This window comes from Onychostoma macrolepis, chromosome 14, assembly GCF_012432095.1.
Source record: "Onychostoma macrolepis isolate SWU-2019 chromosome 14, ASM1243209v1, whole genome shotgun sequence".
Taxonomy (NCBI): Eukaryota; Metazoa; Chordata; class Actinopteri; order Cypriniformes; family Cyprinidae; genus Onychostoma; species Onychostoma macrolepis.
This window is the reverse complement of record NC_081168.1, coordinates 15538315-15565511: the sequence shown is the minus strand read 5'-3', so window position 1 is coordinate 15565511 and position 27197 is coordinate 15538315. Positions and strand designations below refer to the sequence as shown.

General features: G+C 38.9%; 3 protein-coding genes across 5 annotated transcripts; 2 read left to right on the top strand and 1 right to left on the bottom strand.

Annotated features, from left to right (window-relative positions):
* Window positions 1–130: 130 nt before the first annotated feature.
* ehd1a (EH-domain containing 1a) lies at window positions 131–10450 on the top strand. Its single transcript, XM_058798688.1, has 5 exons — window positions 131–912; window positions 3823–3920; window positions 8125–8537; window positions 9039–9203; window positions 9285–10450. The coding sequence occupies exons 1-5, from the start codon at window positions 515–517 to the stop codon at window positions 9810–9812; spliced, it is 1602 nt and encodes a 533-aa protein (XP_058654671.1). The 5' UTR covers window positions 131–514; the 3' UTR covers window positions 9813–10450.
* Window positions 10451–11743: 1293 nt separating this feature from the next.
* map1lc3cl (microtubule-associated protein 1 light chain 3 gamma, like) lies at window positions 11744–13930 on the bottom strand. Of its 2 annotated transcripts, none has more exons than XM_058798274.1 (4): window positions 13441–13930; window positions 12911–12966; window positions 12715–12821; window positions 11744–12448 (listed from the first exon to the last, which is right to left on the bottom strand). In XM_058798274.1, exons 1-4 carry the CDS (start codon window positions 13496–13498, stop codon window positions 12292–12294), a joined length of 378 nt encoding a protein of 125 aa, XP_058654257.1. In that variant the 5' UTR covers window positions 13499–13930; the 3' UTR covers window positions 11744–12291. The 2 variants fall into 2 exon arrangements, with proteins under 2 accessions (XP_058654257.1, XP_058654256.1); XM_058798273.1 differs by having other exon boundaries at window positions 11744–12451; window positions 13441–13928.
* Window positions 13931–15981: 2051 nt separating this feature from the next.
* Window positions 15982–27123, top strand: si:ch211-168f7.5 (dapper homolog 2). Of its 2 annotated transcripts, XM_058798825.1 has the most exons (5): window positions 15982–16615; window positions 16689–16751; window positions 22442–22610; window positions 23690–23893; window positions 24457–27123. In XM_058798825.1, the coding sequence occupies exons 1-5, from the start codon at window positions 16385–16387 to the stop codon at window positions 26805–26807; spliced, it is 3018 nt and encodes a 1005-aa protein (XP_058654808.1). In that variant the 5' UTR covers window positions 15982–16384; the 3' UTR covers window positions 26808–27123. The 2 variants fall into 2 exon arrangements, with proteins under 2 accessions (XP_058654808.1, XP_058654809.1); XM_058798826.1 differs by lacking the exon at window positions 16689–16751 and having other exon boundaries at window positions 15983–16615.
* Window positions 27124–27197: the final 74 nt, after the last annotated feature.

The following is a 27197-nucleotide window of genomic DNA, read 5'->3' as shown; positions in this document are numbered from 1 at the left end:
ATTCATACGAGCCACGTAGCCACGTAGTGTTTTGGTGTTTAATGGCTCCATATCTGGCGATTTCACTTCAAACATATATTTATTATGCATGCTCCAATGCTACCTCCCTCATATTAGTACTTTTGGTAATCCAACATGAATAAATGACTATGTTTGTGTTTGTAAAACCGAGGCTTTTATTATGAAGTATTTAATTTTCCGCATGCAAACCGCAGTCGGTTTAGACACTAGTAGAAAGTTGAGATCCGATTAGACAAGAATTACTGCAACTTTAAACGACGTACATTCATAGAGGAGTGTTGAAACAATCTCTGATTTTCCCGTTTGGGTTACAGTTCAGGGGTTTGCCAGAGGGAAGTGCTGCATCAAGTCGTAACGTAGCCTACGTACTTAGAGGTGACTGCACAGGGGTGGGACAGTCAAACTTTCGACAGAGCGTTGCTTGGGTTTGTGGCCAACATTTGAAAGCAGAAGTCTTTTCCTTTCGAGTTAGAATCGTCGTATAACGACCATCATGTTCAGCTGGTCTAAACGAGAAGGAAAGAAAGACCCAGAACTTTTCCAAAACGTGTCGGAGGGACTGAAGCGCCTCTACCGCACCAAACTCTTCCCTTTGGAGGACACCTATCATTTCCACGACTTCCATTCACCGGCTTTAGAAGATGCTGACTTTGACAACAAGCCCATGGTGCTGCTGGTGGGACAGTACTCGACCGGGAAGACCACCTTCATTAGGCATTTGATGGAGCAGGATTTCCCCGGGATGAGGATAGGCCCCGAGCCGACGACGGATTCCTTCATAGCGGTGATGTACGGCGAACAGGAAGGCGTGATACCTGGCAACGCGCTGGTTGTGGATCCAAAAAAGCCTTTCCGAAAACTCAACGCCTTTGGAAACGCTTTCCTCAATAGGTAATACACCCATTTATCATGTAACACTAAGGGTCCATTGATAAAAAGCTCAATTGTGACTGTATATGGAGCGTCAGGTGTGGTGTGGGTTAAACGAAGGCTTGCCTTGTGTTTGTGAATCAGGAAATTGCGCTCAAGTACATGTTACTTCAGTGACTTTTAGAAAAACTGCAGTTGCTGACTCGAGCATCTCAGTTATTTTTTTTACCTCGGGCCAATGTTTGACACAGGAACCAATGATAAATTGAGATGATCTAGTTTAATACATTTTCTTGTCGTTTTTGTATTTGTTGAATACAAACAAAACAAACTTTCATAGATTTTCTACAAATATCTTGAATCTAAAATGTCAAATAGTGTAACCTTTAAGTACAAAGGCATATTTATTTATTACAAATATAAATAATTTCTTAGGGTTACTCTATTTTAGCTGAACAAAACATGCCTTTTAAATTAGGCTACTTGCGTTTTACATTTTCAGAAACACATTTTTTTTTTTACATAATACTGTATAATAATAATAATAATAATATACATTTATTTTATTTTAATAAACCTTGAAACAGTCATGAGGGTCTAAATGGGTCCTCTGTTTTATGGTTTTCCTCTCACATGGCAACAGATGTTTTTGCATGTTGGTTATGCCAAGCTTACTTTTGTAAACAGAATAGTTTTCAATAAAGTAACAATTATAATCTAGATTATTCTGAAACTTAATTGGTAACACTTTACAATAAGGTTCATTAGTTAACATTAGTTAACAACTTTAGTAAACATGAACTAAGAATGAATAATACTTCTACAACATTTATTAATATTAGTTAATGTTCATTTCAGCATTTACTAATGCATTATTAAAATCACAAGTTGTGTTTGTTAACATTAGTTAATGCACTGTGAACTAACATGAATAAACAATGAATAACTGTATTTTCATTAACAAAGATTAATAAATAGTGTAATAAATGCATTGCTCATTGTTTGTGCATGTTAGTTAATACATTAACTAATGTTAACAAATGACACCTTATTGTAAAGTGTTACCACTTAATTTATTCCCTTTTTTAAGAAAAAAGAAATATATAATAATGTACATCATAGGTGTAAATCCTTTTGATATTAATTGCATTTTAATGTATATTTTTGTAACTTAGACAGACAAAAGGAGCTTTACAGTATCCATTTGTTTTTAATTATGACCTCATAGTAATTCCGTCATTATTCAGTTTCTAGAAAGCTGTGTGTCATAGTTTCCAAGTGTGTTGGATTGAGTCATGGCATATGCTGAGAACAGGTGTCACACAGGCCATGTTCGTCAACTTGAGTTTGTCTTGAGCTGTTAGCCTATTTGTCTTAAGTAACTTACCTTCTATCACACAGTTACAGTAGACGAGGCAACACCTAACCAGGACATTTAACCCACGTGCAGTACATATGTGATGCCAGTCTGAACAGCTTCCACATTCCCTGTAAAATAACTGTAGCAGATTCCTGGGTGGTGTCAGATGTTGAGTCTACTCAAGCGGATTGAAGCAGGCTGGGATTACTAGTGCTCTGCCATATGCTTGTTTAAAAAAAGTTCAAGGCTGATGCAGCAGAATTAAATATTTGGTCCCAAATAGAGAACCATAAAACCAACAATATAATAATAATGCTGTTTCATTCTGAAGATATTTCCCTTTTTTCCACTCTTAGTGTTGGTCACGTGATTATTTGTGGTCATTGTGAAATTATGGATTATAAAAGCAGTGTAAACTGGTTCCATTTTCAGACCTCTGAATATTTCAAAATGTGAAACTCACGTGCATATTCAAATTTGAGAAATTACTCTGTTTCGCATAACAGGGAATTTGTCTGAATAGTGCAGACTGTTCAGCACATTGTCTTTTAGTTATTTTTCAGTAACTTAAGTATTCAATATTTTATGAAACCTTACACTGCAGTGACATTGCGTCTTCCAGTAACTCCTTTGGCCTGGTGGAAAAGGGTGGGTGATCTTTTTTTAGTGTTGCATGTTCTGTTCTCTTCCAAATTTCCAAATCATCCAAATTTCCAAATCATCCAAATTTCCAAATCATCCAAATTTCTTAAAGTTCGTTATCAGATGACACAGAATAGCATTGTTAAACAGTAAGTACAATGAAATGTAATCATAAAGCTTCCTTGGGTTTTTGTCAGTTTTCTTTAACATCCAGTTTTGCAGTCCCTTGTGGCCTACGTCAAAGTTTTGCCTTTAAACAAGCTTCAAAAATGACAAAACCGTTGGAGAGAAATTGCTATTGGCATATTTTGAGTAAATAGTGCTTTTTGGTTTTCTTTTTTTTTTTTTTAGAGAGAGAAACCTATGTCCTAATCCTATATGTGTCTTGTTTTTGATGTCTGTGGGAAACAGCTTCACTCTAGTGGTTTCTGTGCTTCATTAAGAAAGTTCTAGCTGTAAGCTTCAGTCTTGTGACAGAGATTCGCATATGTGTATTAGCACGCAGGCGGTTGGGCAGTGCTGTAGGCTGACAGGGAGAAAGACTGTTAGTCAACGTAAACAAATCCACATCTTTGTACAAGCAAAGGTCATTTCATGTTGTTTCAGATTGAGACCGATGTTCTTGAGATTTCAACTTCAGTCCGGATCTCATGCTGACTGAAACATTTATGTAGTTGCACAAGGAAGTAAAATTTTCCTGTGGTTTTAATAAAATTGAGCAATCGTTCTACAAATGTGATTAAATAATAATATGTTCATAAAATCTGTTTGTCAAACATTTTTACTTTTGCTCTCCACAGTATTTTCAGACTATGAGAAAAAGAGGGGAAAGAGAGTGGTGTAATATTTTGGCTTCAAATCTCACCAAACCTGTTACGGTCTCTTCTACTTCCCTTGAATGACATGATATTCTCTCTTTCTCCATGCAGGTTTATGTGTGCTCAGTTAAACAACCCCGTCTTGGAGAGCATCAGTATCATCGATACTCCAGGCATCCTGTCAGGGGAAAAACAAAGGATCAGCAGAGGTCAGCAGCCTTGGGTGCTTTCTGGCTTATCTTGTTTTTACATTTAATAAATTAACAACAACCAAAATCAACAATAAAAATATTCTATGTTTTATCAAATTTGTATTACTTTAAAATGTTAATTTAAATAATTAAGTAGAATATGTCAAATATATAACATTTTATAATAATTTAATACGTTGATAACATTTCTATTTTCTGTTATTTTTTTGGTTTTGTTTCATTTTGTTTTATACACCCACACATCTATAATTTTGAGATTTACTTTGTTTATAGCCTGACATTTTTTTGATTGATCATTTCTTTCTTCAAGGAATACTTTGCCTTTTATCAATTAATATATTTTAGTGCTCTTTCTTCTTTGTCACTTCTCTTTCCTTTCACATATATAGTTATAGTACATTATATGCACTTTCCTTTAGTTTATTTTGTGTGATGTCTGTAGAAAACTTGGCCGATGTGTTTTAGAATAATACATAAGTTCATTCCGTGCAAATCTTTGGAGTCTGACTTTGTATTGTGAACTTATGTAAATTTAAGTTTGTTTTTTTTTGCTATGAAAAGCAAGTAAAACAAGTCTGACTTCCTTTCTTGCTCACTCTTTTGTTTAAAATCTTAAGTGGATTTTCTGTAATACAGGAAATATTTATATATCTCTTTCTCCACTAATAATAGTTGTTTATGCTGTTCTTTATTAAATGAAGATGTAACAAAAACAGGATGTCAGAGCTGCTCAGGCAAGTTTGTTCACTGTACAACAACTGTACAACTTGACTTCAACCTACACATAAAAAAAAAAAAAATGTATTCCTTCCCTTGCTAGCTTGTACTTATTTAAACAATGCCTGAGACTTGGTGTTACAAGCACTTCGTTTGTCGGATTGCCTCTTCAAGATGAATCGCTTCATGTGTTCCCCAAATTGTAAGTCGCTTTGGATAAAAGCGTCTGCAAAATGACTAAATGTAAATGTGTACATAAATCCCCAATCTAAAAGCAACCTCTGGCCTAATGTTAATGTTGGTAGGGATACAACTATTGTGCCAAAATAATCCTGACCACATTGTTCCCAGTTCCCTCTTTTAATACCACTGAAAAGATTTTGTGGGTGGGGATGCGTCATCATATGACTGGTAGCTTGTACTTGCATTTTGTTGAGTTGTCCAATATTTCACACAGTCACTATCTGATAGTTTGCTTGAACTCCATTCTCATTCATCTGTGAACAGGAAGAATCAGAAGGAAATGCTGAGTTGGCCTGTATGTCAACTCACTGCGGACTACAACTGTAGATACAGATAGCAATATCACAAAGAGACAGCTGTTAAGAAACAGAAATGTGGCATTGTTACAGGATATGTCTCAAGAAGTCATGTGACCCTTTTGTCCCTTCTGGGGCCCGTTGAGCCAGTAACCAGATACTGAGATCAAGGTGCCCCGCATACCATGGACACATAGCAGTCATGCCACAGACCCTGAGGCTTCCTCACCACTAGTCCCAGCAGAGACACAGCAGACTGTGCCGCAGTTGTGTCTGTGTGGGATTAAGCATGAAAGCCCATTTGAGCATTTCTGTCTGACTGCAGCTCAAAGGCCTTTGTGCTCCATGTGTTGCTGTGGGTTGCTATTGTGATGTCATTGGGCCGCTTGCATCTACTATTGCAACTGGAGCTTGTCCATGTGGGAAGGTGTGTTTACGGCAAATGGCTGGAAATAGGTTCATGAGCTGGCATCCAGTTTAAAATGTGGAACTAAAAGTTTCTGTGTGGTAGGGTCATGTGAGATTTTGCTCAGAAGCACCTCTGAAGCACATGTTTTCCCAGAAGCACCTCTCACTGACCACTGCGGTTTATTTTTTTAAATTTTTATTATAATTGTAATTATTTTATTTTTTATTTGATTGTGATCATTTTTGATTTTTTTTCTCTCTGAATTTCATAAATGTTTTCCTGGGTCAGTAGTCAAGTCACTATTATTTGTATAGCGCTTTTAACAATGCAAATTCTGTCCAAGCAGCTTTACATCAGCTTGATATAAAGCTGGGTGGCTTTATATCAACTTTATAGTATTTAGACGGGAAAATAGTGTGTCGAAATAGTGTCATTCTCCTTTGGCCAGACAAAATCAGCAGTTTAAATCTAGGCTAAAGCAGAGTCAGATTGTGCAAAGGACTCATCTGGTTCCTGTGGTTTTGTCCCGATGGGATCAGTCTCTGGGGCTCATCTAGGTGTCCTGGTCTCTGCTGAAGTTCAGGGCTGTAGAGGTCATCTCTAGGTGCTGATCCATCATCTGATCTGGATACAATCTGGATCTGGTGGCTACGGTGACCTCGGAATAAGGAAGAAACAGACTAATATTAGCGTAGATGCCATTCTTCTGACGATGTAACAAGTACATCGTGTGTTATGGGGAGTGTTCCCGGTTCCAGTTGACCTAATTAATGCAGCTTAACAATCCTTTAACGGATTTGAATTATAGAAATGCGATAGTGTGTTTTGTGTAAGCCAGGTTAAAGAGATGGTTCTTTAATCTAGATTTAAACTGACAGAGTGTGTCTGCTTCCCGAACAGTGTAAGGTAGATTGTTCCAGAGTTTGGGTGCTAAATAGGAAAACGATCTCCTGCCCGCAGATTGATTTTGATTTTCTAGGTATTATCAAATGGCCAGAGTTTTGAGATTGCAGCAGACGTGGAGGACTTTAATGCGATAAAAGCTCACTCAAATACTGAGGTGCCAAACCATTCAGGGCCTTATAGGTAATTAGCAAGATCTTAAAATGTATATGATGTTTAATAGGGAGCCAGTGCAGTGTTGACAGAACCGGGCTAATGTGGTTATACTTCCTGGTTCTAGTAAGAACTATAGCTGCTGCATTTTGAACCAGCTGGAGTGCGTTTATTAAACGTGCAGAGCAACCACCCAATAAAGCATTACAATAATCTAGCCTCGAGGTCATGAACGCATGGATTAATGTTTCTGCATTTGACATTGAGAGCATAGGTCATAATTTAGATATATTTTTAAGATGCAAAAATGCAGTTTTACAAATGCTAGAAACATGTTTTTCGAAGGAAAGATTGCTATCAAAAAGTACGCCTAGGTTCCTAGCTGATGACAAAGAATTTACAGAGCAGCCATCAAGTATTAGACGGTGATCATCTAGGTAATTACATGCAAAAGTTTTTGGTCCAATAATTAACACCTCTGTTTTTTCAGAATTTAGCAGTAAGAAATTGCTAGTCATCCAGTTTTTGATATCAACTATACATTACGTATAAAAAAATAAAAATTCCCTCATTGTGCTAAGTAAAGATTTTGTACTGGATTATTTTTTTAAATTTTTTTTATAAGCCTCATATCCATACCATATTTTCTTTCCTTATAGTTCTTACAGCCTTGTAACAGGTTACACTTTACTGTAACCTCATGGGGTTTTTTTTTCTGCATGTAGTTTTCCCATAAATGTCTTCAAGTAATTTTGTTTTAAATGCAGCTTTCAAAAATGACAGTTTGTTACAATCATTGTTAAAATAGTGTTTCTATTTTTCTTTGGCACATTTTTATTAATTTTAAGTGTTAGAATTAAATATAGCAGTTTAAAATAAATATAATAAAAATAATTGTTTTTCATTTTCTTCATTTAAATTTATATTAACCTCATATTCGTATTTTTTTTTTTTTAATAGTTCTGACAGTCTTATTGCTGATTTTGGTTAATGGTTCCTTTGATGCAAATCTTTGGCATTTACACTTCACTTTAAACTTAAGTTGTTGTTTGTTTTCATTTTTCCCTTCTGCTTGTGGTTTTTCATAAATGTCCAAAAACCACAATTTATATCATGATTTTTGTGGGTTAAGGAATCACCCTTTTTTTTTTTTTTTTTTTTTCCTAGCCAGTACCGCCACAGGTTCTCTACTGAAAATAAATAGGTGCACAATGATGATAAATGCCTTTCAATTCCTATACACCGGGGATTTCACAGGCAGCAGATCTCTTTCTCTCTGAATACATGGCTTTATAGTTGCTGTCTACTGTTTTCTGAATTTGCTGAGATCAGATGACGCTTTCTCTAATCAAATCCATTATCCCTGACCTCCTTTTCTAAAATAAAGCATGTTGCATGCAGCCCTGCTGACTTCCTCTTTCCAGAGATTTGATTTAGGGCCCAATCTAATGCACGTCTTTCTAACTTCTCTCAATTGCAGGCTATGACTTTGCAGCAGTTCTTGAGTGGTTTGCAGAACGAGTGGACAGAATCATCTTGCTCTTCGACGCCCACAAGCTGGACATTTCTGATGAGTTCTCAGAGGTGATCAAGGCCCTGAAAAACCATGAGGACAAGATGCGTGTGGTTCTGAACAAAGCTGACCAGATCAGCACCCAGCAGCTGATGAGGGTGTATGGTGCCCTCATGTGGTCACTGGGGAAGATCATCAACACCCCTGAGGTGGTCCGAGTGTATATCGGCTCATTTTGGGCTCAGCCACTTCTGATCGCAGATAACAGGAAGCTGTTTGAAGCAGAGGAGCAGGACCTCTTCCACGATATTCAAAGTCTTCCCCGGAATGCGGCTCTGCGGAAACTCAACGATCTGATCAAAAGAGCACGTCTCGCTAAGGTGAAAATATGACATTTTTGCACATTTACACTAGCATTCAAAATCTTAGGATTAGTAACATTAAAAAATAAATTAATGTTTTTTATTCAGCAAGGATACATTCAATTGATCGAAAATGATAGAAAAGGCATTTAAAATTATATTTATAATTTATAAACCACCAAAAGAGTATACTAGAATGATTTCTAAAGGATCATGTGACACTGAAGACTGGAGTAACTTAAAATATAATTCAAATATAAATAGGAAACAGTTATTTAAAGCCTTAATTGTGAGAGTTGAAGTTCAATATGTTGATCCATGAAAATGCCTTTTATCTGGATATTTTTATGAACTTTAAACCCCAATACGTGTGTACCAGATTTTGGTTTCACAGAGTTTCACTTCTTATTTTCACTTTATGAAATAACTTAATACTTGTGAGAAGTGTAGTTCTGACACACTAAACTGCACAAATGCTATTTGTATTTAATCCGAGTCCATTTAATCCTTTCCTTTTAGGTACATGCTTACATTATCAGTGCTCTGAAGAAAGAGATGCCAAGTGTATTTGGCAAAGACTCAAAGAAGAAAGAGCTTATTAACAACTTGGGCGCTATATATGAAAAGATTCAGAAAGAGCACAACATTTCACCAGGAGACTTTCCTAATTTAAAGAAAATGCAGGTATGACACTATCTAATAAATTAAAGTTTTATAAAGATCTTTTCTTTAAAAATAAAAACACAACACAACATTTTTTTGCAGGAGTTGCTAGCTGTTCAGGACTTCACCAGATTTCCCGTCTTTAAACCAAAATTGCTGGAGTTAGTGGAAGACATGCTAGGTAGCGACATCGCTAAGCTCATGACGCTGGTCCGTAAAGAAGAGGCCGCCATGCCCAGCCAGTCAGTGAAGGGTGGTGCGTTTGAGGGAACCATGAACGGGCCATTTGGTCACGGATATGGAGAAGGCGCAGGTGAAGGCATTGATGAGCTGGAATGGATTGTGGGCCGTGATAAGCCATCCTATGATGAAATATTCTACACGCTCTCGCCAATTAATGGGAAGATATCTGGTGCCACGGCTAAGAAGGAGATGGTGAAGTCCAAGCTGCCAAACACAGTGCTTGGAAAGGTTTGGAATCTGGCAGATGTTGACAAAGACGGCTATCTGGATGATGAAGAGTTTGCACTTGCGAATCACCTGATCAAGGTAAAGCTCGAGGGGCACGAGCTTCCGGCCAAACTGCCTGTTCACCTTGTGCCACCTTCCAAACGGCAGGAGCAGAATTGAAGAGTTGGTTTGAGTTGGTTGGATCTCAGTGGCTCTCAGCTACATTCCAAAATGACAAGCCATCTTCTAGCTTGTTTTGACCATTCATTTGACTAACCAGTCTTCAGGAACTCGATTTCTGTCTTAATCAAAAATGCTTGGCTAAGAATGATAGGACTGAGAAGACAAACCAAGAACTTATGTGCCAGTGAGAGACTTTTTCTTTTTTTCTTAATTTTGTAATATGACTTAGAAATGGAGAAACCACTATGAGCACAGAAATAATTGAAATTGATTGCAAAGTTCTATGGTACTGTTTAATGAGCATTTGATTGAGATTGTAAAGCAGCAGGCAAAAATTTAGTTGAATTTAAACAAAAATGTGAAAATATTCAATATACGGTATGTAACTCCAAAATGTTGATTGCTGTTTTTCATCTTTAACTTATTCTTTTCCTTTACAGCAATTTTATCTGTTTTTTGAATACTGTTTTCTTTTGATTTAATATCTCTAAACTATATCAATATCAGTACATGTATTTTGTTATTTTTGAGGGTGTATCTTTACTTTCCTTTGGGATGTTGTGATCTGAAATGCTCACCTTCATTTGAATGCAGCAATTGCATAGACCAATAAAAGAGTTTATTTGTAAACTGTCCTTCAAAGACTGCTTGTTTTCTGCATTCAGAAACATTTTCCAAATTGCAGTGTGTAGTGAAACAAAGAATGCGAGGTCTTATTTGGAATGGTAGTAAATGCAATGACAGCATCATATTTCTCTCTGCTTATCAAGTTATATTGAGGTACTTTACTGTACAGAGTCTTGTTTCCTTTGGCAGTTATTGGGAGTTGATCACTGATTATCATTTATTTAATTTTTTTTACTTATGCAGCTGGCTTAGTTACTATCTTAGTTTGGTGTAATGTGAACCCTCTTGCAACACTGTTTTTGGCTGAAAAGAAAAAGACAGCCTATTGGTTCCACATTGGCATTATTTAAGGAAATTCATTCTTTTAAACAAGGAAGCATCAAATTGATCAAAAGTGACAGTAAATACTTGCATTGTCACTACAAATACACTGGAGGAGTAATAGCTGCTGAAAATTCAGCTTTGCCATCACTGGAATAAATGAAATTTGACAAACTTTTGAACAGTACTACACAACTTAATATATATACTACTTTGTTTTGGCAGTGTTATGTGCATTTCATTATCACCTTATACTATCAGCATACGTTCTGTCCGATAAAAACCTCTGTTTACCTCCGTTTGAACTTTCTCATTGCCATTTCTCAGTTAATGCATTCTGCTTTCACAACACACTTTGCAGGAAGGTGCTAAAGTTCCCAGTAACGTCCTAAGTAACAGTAAGAATGCAGATGTGAAGGGTTTAAAATTACCACCATCAACCCACCCTATATTTGTGCTTAATCTTAAATTAAAACAGCCTTGCGGATACAGATGAAGTATGGAGGTCTAGTTACATTGTGAGGGACATTAACATGCAATCCAAAGCCTTTTAAATTGTTTATATCCATATAATTAGTTAGACCTGATCCATTTGGCACATCCTGCTTACTGACACAGTAACCTAAACCCTTTTATTAGAGATGCTGGTTAATAACAGCCATGTGTTAAGGGGTGATGCATCTTTAGAAGAGGTGTGAGACTACAAAGCAATGACTCAGATTTCTAGTAGAGAATTGCTTCACTGATCTGTGCATGTTTATGAGTATGTAAACCATCACTTACTGGCCATATTGTTTATTTTAAGCTGCCCATTAGAAATAACCAAATGAAAAATAAGCAAATTATGTCCCTACCCCGTGGTGTATGTCACCATGTTAATCGTAGTTCCCTGTTGAACAGAATAAACCACATTAACAGAATAGATGGAATCAAATAAAACCAGGCATTCAGTTAAAAGAACTAAACTGATTTATTGAGGATTTTCCAACCGCATTTGAAGCTGAGTACATAATGACTGTGTTGTTTGCACTCATTTTCATTCCAGTAGGTGCTTAAATAGTTTTTTGTTTGTCCGTTTCCTCTGTGTTTGTTTTAGAAACACAAATGCACAGTCACAGAAAGAACAAGGAAAGGAAACCAGCATCGAACAAAGCTGGTCTCGTTGTGACAGGACATTCCAGGTCCTTTGAGGGACAGGACGTCCGTTTTTGTGTTGGAGCCTCATGACCGAGCGGCTTGAGAAGTAGTGCCAGCGGCATCAGTTTTCTGTTCTTCATATTAGACAGCTCAGTTGTGACCTCTTTCAAAACTACTGATTATGCTTCAACATTAGCCTCAAAGAAATCTCAACTACTAAGAAATGAGGTCAGAAGAGTCCTCTCGGCCAAGTGTAGTTGGTGGTCTGTGGTTTTAGGTTTGATGTACAGTGAGTCTTCATTTAGCAGCAATACAGAGATTTATGATCTCAGAGAGGCATCTGGAGGTATGTGAGGTGATCTGTGTGTCATGCTCATTTCTCAGAGTTTTTTCATCCGAACATGTCCTGGGATGCATAGGTTATGTAGAGGAAGCCATCGGGATCTCTGAACTGTGAGTAAACTTCTCCCATGCTGGCTGACAAACAGGACATGTTCTTTCCTGAGATCAGTAGGTACAGAGCTTGAGATGCCTCTAGCGCTATCTTACTTCTGAAAGAGAAAGAGCGAGACGGGAAACTGGCATTACTGAAATTAATTGCTTGAAAGAGCCTGAAACTTCAGGTGGTGCCTCATACAGCGATCCAGTGATTGAAGCAATGTGGCACAGCAGCACTGGCCTGGTTCACTGTTCATACAACACACATTCACACTGACTCAAGAAAACAAGCCATGACTCATCTTCTTTTGAGCTGCAAAATCTGACTCATGCAGCTAAAACTGTATCATAGGATTGAGAGAGAGAGTCTACACACCTGAGCAGACTGAGGAACTGCCCTAATGCCAGCTCATGTGGGACAAGAAATTTGGTTTTGTCCAGTAGGGGAAGCCTTTTCTCCCGAAGGTATCGCTCCACAATTACCTAAAATACAAAACAAAATTTCTTAAATATATAAAAAAGCTGTTGTTTCATTTTTCTTTAAACGCTTTATATTAAAAATAATATCTTACTGGTAATTTGTTGGGGAACTTAGACCGAATAGTGCAGACTTCATCTTTTCTTGTTGCTGCATTAGAGGAACAAATATTCATTTTTCTGAGAATGGAACATTGTTTTACATAAAATAGTGCAGACATCATTTTTGTCACACTGTCACATCATTTCTGCTTGTTGCATTGATTTTTGAGGAGTTTTGTTGCTTTTTTCTGAGAATTGAAAAACATTTTCCTTACAATTAATGTATAAGATGAGCTACAAAAAAAAAAAAAAAAAAGTACATAAGAGGCACAAGAGAGATTTTTTTTTCTTTAACTAGGCTACATAAAACATCTCTGAAAAAGATGAGCATGTATTTTAAAAACATAAAATGTATCTTTATTTAGCCTTTGTTTAAAAATATAAATATAGGCCTATGAAATGTTTACATAAAAATTTAATCCAGCATTTATTTTATTTTAAAGTAGTTTTCCCAACAATCCAAAACAAGAGACATAGAGGAGTTTGTAAAATGCAAGAGTTGAATACTGATGTCATGACCTACCGAGGCACTTCCTTTGCTTGAAAGGCGTGATCTCCATGGACTTCTCGTAGGGAGGCATTCTGGCTGGAGTTTGTCGAGGCTGGCTGCGGAGCTGAACGATGGTGAGGTCGGAGGAGGCTGTGCCCGAGCTGACGAGGTGCCCACGGGTGGAGGTTGTCTCAAACGCCTGCTCTCAGCTCGCGGGGCTCGGCCTTTATACTGGTGTGTGTGTGTTTAGGGGGAGGACAGTCTGAGGTGTGAAAAGTGCTTGCGCGTAATTAAAGGCCTTGAGGTGATATTAGGATATGAACCGTTACATAAGCTCTTCAAAACCTCTTCAGAGCCTCTCTCGTCTTCGCGCTCGATTAATAATGAACCGTCGCTGTAAATGAGCAAAACATTCACAGACGCCGGCTATTTGAAGATCAGCTCCGTTTTTTCTAAAGTGAGTGTCATGACAGCTTAATTGCGAATCACGGCATCCGTTTGTGTAACACCTCGGCGAACAACAGCCGTGACAGACGTGAGAAACGGAGTTCCCTGAACTCAGCTAACGGGACAAACACAGGCCTATATAGCTTACTCAAGCAGACCGTTTATGCTGCAGGGTTTGACACGTTTTGAATACATTATTTGTATTAAAAAATAAATGAAATCACAGAATTTTTGTCAAAAATGTATGAATCATTGAATGTATGGCATCCAACATACATATTATATATAGCCTATATAACTCAAGAGTTCAGATGCAAAAGCCCTAAGTGCCATATGAAATTTTCTTCTAAAATTAGTTTTATTTTTATTTCCCTCAGGCTCCTGTTTTTCAGTTATTTCACTTTAATGGCAATGAAAAGAACCTATTCTTTTCTAGAAAGAAGATAGAACCTATTTTTTTCTTCTTCTAATTTTCTAAAAATATTTTATTTTCCAAAGAAGAAAGTAAGTCACGTGGTTAGTTTTGGAAGGACACATGGGTGAGTAAATGATGACAGAATTTTCATTTTTGAGTGAACTGTCCTTTGTGTTTTTGTGATGGATGACCCCAAACACAATGAGGTTAGTATGTTATGGACTGCATAACCATAGTGAAACAGTGCCCAAGCGCCTGAGAGTTTGGAACAAAAGCCAGTTTTTCAGTTACCCTAAGGCCCATCCTCACCATGCTCCCATTCTCAATGAGGTCAAGCAGATACGAAATAAACAGTGTATGCCTGATGGGCATTAGGGTGTATGAAACAATAACAAGGCCAAGATAGCAATAGGGTTTGGCACATTAGTTTAAACAACACTTTTTAAATATACATTTACAATACATTTACATTTACAATATATTTGCTGAACCACTACGGAGTAAAACTTTAAAGCATTTAAACTTAACTATACCATGAAATTTCAAAGCAGATTGAAAGGTTATGAATTTTGATAGATCTGACTTAAAGGTGCTCGCATCAGTGTAATGTGTGCAAAATAGATTATGTGTAAATTATTAGGATTGTAAACAGAAATTATGTTTGTGGGAAAAGAGGATAAAAAAATAAAAAATAAAAAAACAGAAGTGGAAGAGAACTGCCAGAGTTTGAGGTTTCACATTTAGTTTGATGGTTTTAGCAGGAAGTTTGCCTACGAATAATCAAGTTAATTATATTTTAGAGAGTGCTAAAACAAGTAAGAAAGAGCTGATATGCAGAAAATAGGCCTATAGGCCTGCTTCATATATTTTGTTTAAACTTAAGATAAGAATACTCTTTCAGAGGCAAATGAATCACAATTTTATATATTAAATTAATTTTACATGCATCATGCTGAAACAAGTCTTATATTATCTGTTTATTTTCATCTGATGTTTCCATTTGTTATTTGGTTTCAGTTTAACTCTATATCCAACATGGATAGACTTGAATATCCAACCTATATTTGACTATATTTGTCTGATCTTCCTACCCTTGTGTCAGAGTGATGGTGATTAAACGATTACTGATGGAAATCTTGTTTGGTGTGTGTTAGACAGGCAGATACTGTCGCCTGCTGGTTAGAAACAGTCTTGGTCGTTTGTGTCAACAGTGAATGTTCTCGTCGCATAGCAGCCGATGCAGGAACCTGCTATTTGAAACCAACAAAACCAAGCGGATATTTGATCATTTGGAAAAGTACACAAAGTAGGGTATATGTCATAAAAGTAACAGCATACTCAATTTTTTTTACTTTAATTGCTCATAGTTGAAAAACGTGATCCAGTATTCGTCTTGTAGTAGTTCATGATTGATTTAAGTGAACGAATCCTTCCAGGAACCGACTCTTTTTTGCCTCTTTAAGTGCCCAAAATAGATTTGAGTCACTGGGTTGAATCAGAAAATCTGTTCCACTAATTGTAAGTCTTTAAATTTTATAAATGAGCACAATTCAAGTTTGTATCAAATATTAGGCAACGCTACAGTCTCAACACATCGTACTAACCAGCAGATTCACATTCCTCGGCTTAAAAAAAGCTAGTCGATTCTGTTCGAAAACTTCCCCGGCCAATCAGCAGCGAGCTTTCGCGTCTAACTCCTCCCCATTCATACTCTTTTCTTCACAGCGGCGAGCTGTGTGCAAGACTGTCGCATATGATTCAATCCTCATCATCTTCATCATCATCATCATGAACAGAATGATAGCTGACGTGATGGTTGTGGCGGCTCAAAATGGTTAGGTGGGAAAAGATTTTTCGGGGGTGTAATTTAAGACCTTAAAAGTATGCCTTTGTTACATGTGCCTCAGTGCGAAAGTTGAGTTGCGACCGTAGGCTACTGCAGTTTCGTGATACATTGTTACGGACTCTGAATTTTAAGCGTCGACTCCGGTGTTGCTCATGTCGCACAGCGCTCATGCTGCATTGACAGTCGGTGCTCAGGCTAGAGGCGAGCAGTGAGCCCTCCCGTTCACCGGCGACCACCGCGTCTGCCTCCAAACCGATTTTGCGCGCACAATGGCCGGTCGCCGCGGTTGTGTGAATTCTCTATGGTCAGGGAGCGATCGGGTTCGTATCGGAGAGCGGCTGAAAGCCACTCTGGCCGGCATATTGGAGCTGGACCTTCTCAGAGGACGACAGCTGGAGATGGTGGATGCGGTGCTGGACATGAATGGAGCGCCCGCTCACCAGGGGGAAGGACTGGAGAGCGCCGCCGAGGATTGCGCCGCAGCCTCCCGCAGGCAACAGGTCAGTGGGGACGTGGGAAATTCCGAAGGAACATAATGTTCCTCGTAATTCTAACTTTGATCTCCTGTTCGAGGTGGAACCCTGCTGGTGGCACCTGCTAAACGTTTCGGTGACAGTGGCATCCAGTGGCGCTCAGGTTGCATGACCTATACCGGACGCTGCTGTGTTTACATTTCAGAATTGTACACACCTTTTTCTTCAACGTTACGTGTCAAGGTTGAGTTGGAGTGCACAGCTATTTTAGGCCCCTGCATACAGTGCATGTTGATTGCGCCAATACAAAATACCTTCTAGTGGAAATTATATGGGGGGAATGGGGCAAGCTGTGTCATTTTTAAGTTTGCCTCTGGGAAAGGAAAAATTAGATCTAATATGTCCAATTATATATCAGGATGCTTGTTATCAAGTGAAATGAGAAAACATCTATTAGAAGTTTGAAATATGACTTCTTAGAAAAGATAGTTGCTTCATGTTGGGGTAAGCTGAATCACTGCAACATGTGAACATTTTACATTAAAAATATACTCAACCAGTTTACTAATATATTAGTCTCATTCCAATGTCTTAATTATGTATATACCAGCCTGGACATTTTTTATTTTGAATATTTGATTGTGCAAAAAAATGTAACATTTTGCAGTTGTATTTTTTAGTAATAGTTCCATATTTTTTTCACAATTCAACATTATGGGGAAAATGCTTTATTTAATAATGAAATATTTTGCACAGATTTTACATGGTTTTGTACGCAGACAATTCACAGACTGAATAAAGGTTTCACCTGCTATTTAGAAAAAATTACTTTGGCATGCAAAAGAGAAAACAATAATAATAATAATAATAATTTTTTCATTTGCATTGCTCAAGAAGTTGGCAACTGTAAATGAAAGGCTCTTTCTAAACGTGACAAATAACACTGTTTTGTGAGTGGCACAGTTTATCCACTGGCACATCTTACCCCACTAGCAATCCCTTTTTAATCCACACATACTGTCTGTATGTTGTACAGACTGTTCAGTAACAAAATGGTGATTTTGTCATGGTGATGTGGCAGGGCTCTTGACCAGGTATGGAGGACTGATAACAGGTGCAGTTCAGGTGTGTGCTTGTGTAATGAGAGAAGGAGGGAAGTGCATGTGAGAGTTGACAATAGAAGCACCATTGTGTGTTTTTATATAATGGACAATGTGCAAGTGAACTCAAGTGAAGCCACAAATGTGAAATGCATTTAATAGTGGCAAGTAGCTCATAAATTATTTCTCATATCCTTCATTTATTATAGGGCATTTATATAATTATCCGGGATCTCCTAGATCAAAGTGATGTGATTATGTGCGTTTCTTTCATGGCATTTAAAATTGTTTTCACAATTTCAAAAGGCTTTTGAAGGACACTTACAAGTAGCCATTCAGTCCAGCAAAATGCACGCATGATAAACAGCAATATGTATCATGAGACAAAAGTATTAGTCATCATCGGGGCAATGTTGTTGCCTCTCCACCTACACGACTTCCATTTGCATAAACACCACATGGAGAAATGTTTCTGTTGTCGGCGTCACAGATATCACCTCTCCTTTGCTACCCGCTGAGGGAGAGAGAGGATGGAGGGAAATGGACAGAAAGATGGAGAACGGGGGTGTGCCATGCAGAGCAACTGATATGTTAATCCCTCGCTAAAATGGACTTCTGTGCAATGGCTGAATGCAGCATCAGATTTCATAGCTAATATGCATATTCCATTTTACTGACGTTGAGTTATTAGACGGTTCCAATATATAATATGTTTTTCAGACAAAGAGTGGATTGCTCTGATTCAGTGGCTGAAAAGCTGTCTTCCTGCTGCCTCCCACAAGACTCACCTTGTTATTAAAATATGACGTTAAGCCGTTTCCTGTGTCAGTGAGGGAATTGAATGAGTAATTCCTCTGTCAATGGAACTGATGGCCAGACTGGATATTCATCTCATTATTTCCATTATTTTATGTACATTTGCATCATTAGCCTCATATAATGTAGTTTCCATGTGCCAGAGCACTCCTTCATGAATTGATCGGTAGCTGGAAAATGGCCAGGGCACCCTGTGTGAGACCCGTATCAGGTTTCCCCCATTGAGCAAATGCTTCTTCCAATTCCCCTCCTGGTGAAATGAAATAAATTGCAACTGTATACCGGGATAATGCAGTATAGATTTTGTCTAGATGTGCACATTGGTGTATATAAACAAATTGTCTTTACGCATTTCATTCAGTGGTGGCAAGGAAAGATGAAACTGAAGTAACTAACAGGGTCGTCTTTTTCCTCGACATGTCCTGGCTGGAATTGTCTAAAATTCTTTTTATATTTGCTGAAGGTAATGACTGAAAAGTAGTTTGACCAGTAGCATGCAGGCATTACACATAATCGAACCAATTGTGGTGTGCGAGAAGGTGGGATCTACAGAGAATGGTCAAACCGATGCAAATGTACATGTAATGTATGAGGACTGTAGAGAGAATGTAAAGAGGAAAACAAAGCCAAAACGCAGGCATTTTAAGCAATTTAGAAATCCTGAGCCAGATATGTCTGGTAAATAGTGGTTGTACGGTCACCCTAGATGTGTTTTCTGTCAAATGCATGTGAAAGTGTTAATGCACATGTTAGTTCATATTCAACCAGCAAAGAGAGAGTTAAAGTATTGCTGCTAAATCGGATGTGTGGGCGAGGAGAGGAGAAGGAGAGCGAGAAAGAGAAGGAGAGAGAGGGCAGGAAGAGAGGAGAGGCCTGACAGTTCTCTGAAGTGAAGTGGGGGAGGCAGTTATATCCAGGAGTGGTGGTGGTGGTTGGGAGGGGGTCTCACATTAGAGATGCCTCCTTCATGCTGTTCCTCTCACTAGGCAACCCATCCCCCGTGCTCTCTACTTTTCTTCAAAACTCTTTTTTGTTGCTATCTAGTCTGTTTATGCCCCCCCCCCTCATGATGTTTTCCACCTTCATCTTTTTCCATCCCTGAATGTTCTGCTCACTCTTTACTCTGTATGTTTTTCCTTCCATATATATTTTTAGAGTCCAAGACAGGAATTGTGGGTAAACTGCTGGAGCAGAGATAAGCCTGGTCAAAGTCTGTCTTTCAATACCCATTATCCCCCGTCTTTTCTCCCTCTCTCTCCTTTGTTTCATCATCTGTCTTTCTCCGCTCTCTGCTTATTAACAGCCCTCCCCCGACCTTTTTCATTTCGCCAATGCATCACCTGCATTGTCTGTGTAAAAGTCTGACAGAAGGTTGATCGGACTTAACAGGATATGCACAATAGTCACTTGGTTTGATGGGATTCCTCAGAAGTGCTGCAAAGGGAGATTCCTTGCAATGGGGGGAGGTTGGGGATCACAAACAACTAACCCCATAAACACTTCTTGTAGATAAGTGATTCAAAACTTCTGAACTTTAACCAAAGCTTTCCCTTGATGGACCTCAGTTTATCAGTCCTTTAAAATCCTCTCAGAAAGCAGGCTTATACATCATAAAGTCACAGGCTAATGATGTGGTTTCTCCTTTCATGTGTACTGTTTTGTAAATATATACATCACGGATACATAATTCTATCCTGGTATTAACATCTGTGTCTGGTGATCTGATCACAAGTGGTCAGCTGAGACAAATTGCTGTTTACATTAGGTATATTGACATGCGTCTCAAATGCACCTTCAGCTGTGATCGTATTTTGAGGAGAGGATCTCTGATTTCAGGGCTACGTGCATCACTCATTATGTAAATGTGTTATTGCATGTTGATGAAGCACAAAACACAAAAAAATTTCACAGCACAAAGTTCACAGCATAAAATTTTAATTCTGGACATTATGTCTTGATGGGAATGCTGTTATTTTAGTTGAGCATATCAAAGGGATAGTTCACACAAAAATGAAAATTCTGTCATAAATTACTCACCCTAATGTCATTCCATACCCATAAGACTTTCAATCATCTTCAGGAACACAAAATGAGATATTTTTGATGAAATCTGAGTGCTCTCTCACCCTGTATAGACAGCAGCACAACTGACATGTTCAGGGCCAAGAAAGGTAGTAAGGACTTTGTTAAAATAGTTCATGCGACATCAGTGGCTCAAGCTTAATTTTGTAAAGCTACAAGAACACTTTTTGTGTGTAAAGAAAACAAATAATGATTCATTCAACAATTTCTTCTCTTCCGTGTCAGTCTCCACTGCGCATTCAGTGGTAGTTACGTTACTGTCTATGGAGGGTCAGAAAGCTCTTAAATTTCATAAAAAATATTAATTTAATTATTTTTATTAAAATATTAATGTTTGTTCTGAAGATGAACGAAGGTCTTAGGGTTTGGAACGACATGAGGGGGGGGTAATTAATGATGGAATTTAAATTTTTGGTTGAACCTAACCCTTTAAATGAAATGGAATCCCAAAAATAAAAATTCTCTAATTTACTCCCCTTTCATGCCACCCCTAAAGTATATGACACTCTTTTTTAAATTAGCACAAATAAAGATTTTTATAAAAAATAGGGATGCTCTGATCGATCGGCCGGAGATCGGTATCGGCCGATAATCACGTTTTATGACTCGATCGGTACCTAAGTCCATTTTAAGGAAGTCCGTTCCCTCGGCCGCCATATTTGCAATGCCACCGGGCAGCTCAGACAAGACCAAGTCCTATCTAAATGAATGGGGGAATCCTGAAATCTCAAAAACGTCTCGCTGAACTTGCGATTAAATTACATATTTCAAATGAGCAATAAAATTCATTTCATTTCATTCATTGAAATGAACTGCCCCATGAATGTTGTTTCTTATGCGCAAATAGCGTTTAAAAAGCTTATTTTTCCGGCTCGACCAGCTAATGCGAATGCATAGGTCCAATCGCACCTATGACTGTGCATGTGCATCTGCTGGTCCAGCCCCAGGTTTCTATGGGAATCCAGAGAGATGGCTCTGTGGGAACCATAGACTGTAAAAAACAGGTGGGAACCGAAGCTTCTAACGGCCGTTTCTCAAACTAAAGGCTGCATCCTCTGGAGGTCACATTTGTAGGCTGCATACGTCATAAAGAAAAAAAGAATTTTTGTGATTATTTATATAATATTATTACATATGTTATATAAGGCTTGAAGCATCAGAATCGGCATCGGTATCTGCCGATCACCATGACAAGAAATCGGTACTCTGTATCGGCTGCAAAAATCCTGATCGGAGCATCCCTAATAAAAAAATAATCCATCTATGTGAGTTCATAATGCAAGTGGATGTTTCCCTCAAAGTTAACACCTCAAAAAACAAACAAAATGTGTGGATTCATTGATTCATCAGTGTGAACCCAATTGATAAACCAGTATGTTCTGAAGCAAAGCGATCGGTGTGTGTGAGAAAAATACTAATATTTTAAATGTTTTAAACTATAAACCATCTGATGTAGCACTTCACAACACTTATGAAACCACTTTATGAGAATTTTCCTTTTTGGGTGGAGTACCCCTTTAACTTAACGGTTGTTTGTGTGGCACAGTATCTGTTTGTCACTGGCATTGATGTTTATTGATGTTTTGTGCATGTTCATGTCTGCGTAGTCCAGATTTTTCAATGAGTTATTTTCTTCTAAAACCATTTTTAAAAAAAGTTAAAACCTTTTGTTTTGGTGAAATAATTGATTGACAGGTGGGTAGGCGGTCCTTCGCTGCTGTCATGATGGATTAGTGTTTAGCTACAAATGCAATGCGATTACATGCATCATGATCGTTTGTTAATACCAGGTGTAAACGGGGTCTTTGTGTCATCACCTTATCTTGTAGTAACATGACTCCTCCATCTGTTTCAGAGTCTGTCGCCTGCAAACCCTGATCTGTCTTGCCTCGGCACGACAGGAGAGGGGATAAGCTCACGCTGGTCCACGCTGTCCTGGGACATCCCGTCTGATCTGCTGTCCTCTCCCACTCCAGACTTTCCTGGCACAACACCGCTTGACTGCGACTCTAGACCCAGCTCAGGTGCTTGTACTCCACATTCCACAATAATAAACCTTTGGTGTTTTTTAAAGAACAGTTCAGAATGTCTTTGTGTGGATGCTTGAACCTGTAGCAAAGACTGCTTGAAATCTCACGTCAACATGCTTCTCTAAAGCTCTTTTTTTTCACAAAGAGGAATTGTGTGATTAATCATTGTTCCACAGTATTGTTTCCCTTTTTAGTATTTGGCATTTGAAGCATTATATAATTATTTAGTCACAGTTGGTTATTCTTGGTATTGTATTTTATTCAGCAGTGTTAGTCAAAACCTGGTATGAAAAGATGACTAATATGAAACCTAAATATGAAAATAAATATCATAAAATGTAAATACTAAGATTTATAGTCAGAAAATCCATGAACACTGACTGGTAACTAGGGGAATTAAAGACACCCAAAGAATAAAATTTAATATGAGGTATTTACATACAGTCAGATTTGTTGTCTCTCTGCATCCAATACAAAGTCAAGACATGCTACAGCTTAAAATGTCTTTTTTTTGTATGTATGTAAAATAAAATGGAATATCCTATTGAGACAATAAATCATATATTCAGAAATAATATATCTCAGACCAAATTAGCAATGTTTTGATAGTGGCACAAAACCACAAATGGCTCTCTTGGCTGGGATAGGAGAACATCGAAAAGATGATCCACTTTGGCACTTTGTGATAAGATTAACTGTACACAACAAGATGGAACCATTTTCGATAAACTATGTAGAGATTCCTCAATATGTGAAATATCTAAATCAAAAGCAGTTATCCTTTAAGCCCTCCCTGAGGAATGAGCCCTGCATGAAATAGTAATACATTTCACACAAGTGCATGACTCATAGCTTGGATAGCTTGGGGCTCTGTTTGAAACAAATGATTCAGTGTTGACCTTTCAACTTCAACATGACACATAGTTTCTTGTGTTTTTGGCAGTTCTCTTTTTACTTTGGCAAACATTAACCCTGGCTTTTTATGGCAAACCCATCATTTATATCATGTGTCACCCCTGAAGCACTGCTCCCCCTAATGCTCTTAACTTCATCTATCATTCTCTTGTCCGCAGGTTTTTACTCGGTCAGTGGGAGTTCTCTGTCAGACTCTTGTTACTCTGTATCCAGCGAGGTGGCTCCTGGAGGGTCAGTGAAAGTCAGCTGTAGGCCTCGCTCACTGGATCATAGTGCCACTCATTGGAGGGAGGCTGAGTCTCACAGTACAGAGTGTCCTGAGGGCACAGTGGAGAAACAAGAAAGAAGGCCCTTTTCTACTGGTATGACTTGTGATCTTTAAAAAAACCATGTCTGAATCCTATTTCATTCAAATGCAAAAGAAATAAGAACTTAAAAACCCATTTGCCCATTTATATAAGCAAAAATTGTTAGAAATACTTATACATGATGGTAGGATTTGTTGTACATTTGCTTTTTTTTCAAGATAATTTAAATACTTAATTAAATCATAAATCATACTATAATAAGCTTGTAAATAGTAATGAGCATTTAATGAGAATCAATATTTGCTAGTAATAGGAATTAAAAACTAAAAGTACAACAAAAATGTAAAATGTCCATATGCGTAATTATTATTTACAGTAATAAATTTGTTGGGAATGTAAAAAAAAAAAAAAAAAAATGATGTTAATGGAAAAAATGGTACCCTAATTTTAAAAAATATTTTATTTTTTACTAATTTGGTGTTTATGATTTGCTAAAAAAAATCTTTACATAATTTATTGTATATTAAGAAGAATGTAATAGTTATATATATATATATATATATATATATATATATATATAAAATAACTTTACAATCTTTTTTGTTCTTTATGAACAGGGGATCTTGAGCTCAATAGCCTCATGTTCCTGACAGACCTTTGTTCCAGTTTGGGAGGCATTCATCCTGGCTCTCTTTTACCCTCTTCCAACTCCATTCCACAGCTTCAGCTGGACCCTAAATTTTGCTCTGACCTAGTTTCTCGGAAGACAAAAGAGGTGTACCCTTACCCTAGTCCACTTCATGCTGTGGCCCTCCAGAGCCCCCTGTTCACCACCTGCCAAGAACCTTCCCCCACCCGCCTCTCCCCCAGTCCAGAGAGCGAGCAGCCTGTGGAGCCAGGGCTTGAGCAACCTCCTGAGAAAGGCCAACCCCCAGCCTCTCCTTCCTTTACTCAGCTGGAGCAATACATCAACAGATTAGTCCATCAGCATCACTGCAGGGTGGCCGCTGAAACTTCCAGTCGTGGACCCCAAATAAACATTGCAGGTGCTTGTTATGAGGGGATTCACCCAAGAAGTGCTTCCTCCTCCAGTCTGTCCGGAGGGAGTGTTACTCCTTGTAAGTCTATCCTGGGCAATTCAGCGAGAGTCAGCCTCAGCAGTATTGGTAAACGCGCAAGTCGCAATTCCATCAACCTAGGAAACTTACCCTCCGTGACAGGGGAGGATTTCAACATCAGCTTCCACTTAAATCTGAATTTGAACCTGAATCCAAACCTTAACAAGACTTTGAGTGTTGATGCTAAAAATGTGAAAGAAGAGGTCTCAGGATCGTGTGGGCATCTCTCCGCAAGTATAGTCACTCCAACTGCTTCCCCTTCCTCTTCGACGTCCACCATCACCAGCACTCCAAACTGGAGCAGGAGACCAAGGATCTCCACCTGCCCTTCCTCTGTGAACAATCGAGGGTCTCTGGAGATAACTGGAAAGAGCTTTGGGCAAATGGGATTCTCCAAGTCCCTAGACTGGAGTGGAGCCTCAAGGGAAGAGGCAGAGGGTTGTCCTCCATCCAAAGCTTCAGACAGCCCTCCCAAACTTGATGAGGACTCTGCAGTTGTATGTGAAATCTCTCGTGTATCTGGCCTGCCGAGATCTGTAGTTCTTGGCTTGATGGAGGAGGGGGTGGAGTTGGATGCCGAGTGTTTTAGGAGTGAACGAGAAAGAGGTGTAGGGTCTGCATCTCCAAGTAACATTCCTACACTGCACTCCTCCCGCTCATCATTTCAGCACCCGTATGGATTAGATCGAACTAATCTGACACCAGCATCAAACGCCTGGGCAGGTGCAGGCACTGGACAGGATTACATATCTCAACAGCATCGCCTACAGGTTTCACACTCGGATTGCCATTCTGCACTGACGTCACAGTCAGGTAGCCCTCATTCGGACAATTCTGGTCCCACTCCTACTCGTTCTTCTCCCATTCTGCCTTTCCCACATAATCAATCAGACTCTGCCTCCTCTCCAGGCTCCTCCCACACCAGAGTCCACTCCCCTCCTCGGCTACTTTCAAATTCACCCTTCACTCCGGCCCAGCTTTCAGTATTTCGGCGTGACTCCCCATCTCAATGCTCTCTTCCACGCTTTCACCCATGTAGTTCCCCACTGGAGGGTCCCATTCGGCCTCGTGGAGGTTCCCTCAGGCAGAACGCAGGGGCTGGGTGGAGGCCTCAAGATAGAGGGTGGAGGAGGAGTGGGGATGGAGAGCGGCTCTATCAGGGCAAACATGCCTCAAGAGAACTTATTCGAGCATCCACGGTTAGTAGCTATTCGGGCAGGGACTATGGCACCGGATGGGAGGATGAAATGAGCACTGAAACACCTAAAAAGGGTGGAAAGTTTTGGAAGGGGTTCGAAACAAGATTTTGGGGACGAGAGGAGGAGGAGGATGAGCGAGATGAGAGAGCTGGAGGATTTGGTTGGAGGCACACCTCGTTGAAAGAAACATCGTCCAGTAGGCAAGAGCAAAGGGGGAACAACTCGAAAAAGAAAGGTACAAGTTGGGACAGTCGCAGTTCCAGCCTCCGGTTGTCCAGGCGAGCGTTGTTTCGAAGCGAGTCTCAGGGAATTCTCGAGCCACATTCTCAGAAACGGGAAAGCAATCAGTGGCGCTCCTCGTTTGAGATCAGCCGTGCAGGACGGGGCTCTGAACGTGCTCGCAATCTTGTGAGGAAGGAGGAGAAACATCATTCTTCAACTGCCAGTCTTTTCCATCTCTCTCGCTCCCAGAGCCTGGAGGGAAGCAGTCACTCGCTTTCTCCTCTTTCGTCCCCGTCGCTCTCGCCCTCGCCACCCCCATCAGCTCCTCTCACCCGTTCCAGATCGTTCCGCGACCTTGGAAGGAAAGTGTTTGGCTCTATGAGGTCCCTCAGTTTCAACAAAAACCACAAGTCGAAAAAGAAAGATTAGTATGAACGTTTCAAAATGGTAGAAGCCAAGCTGCCAACTTTTCCAAACTTACGATTTTCTCTTTCTGCTTGTTTAGGTGCTTCTGCATGCCATGCTGTGCTGTGTCTATGTGCACTCTTATGGTCATAGTGGTGCTGGTGTTGTTTTTACTATGAACATATGCTTAAAAAAAGCACTCTAAAGTATATGCTGACCAAATACAAAAAAAATGTTGTTTGAACTTATGCTCAGGACTTTGAAAAAAATATAGAATTTGAAATGATTGTTCAAGTGTTGAAACTGATGAAATGATGAAAAATCAATAAAAGTATTTCCAATTTAAAAGGACCCTTACTGATTTGCTTGGCAATTAATGCATGTTTCCACTGCTGAGTGAAGTGTTTTATGGTA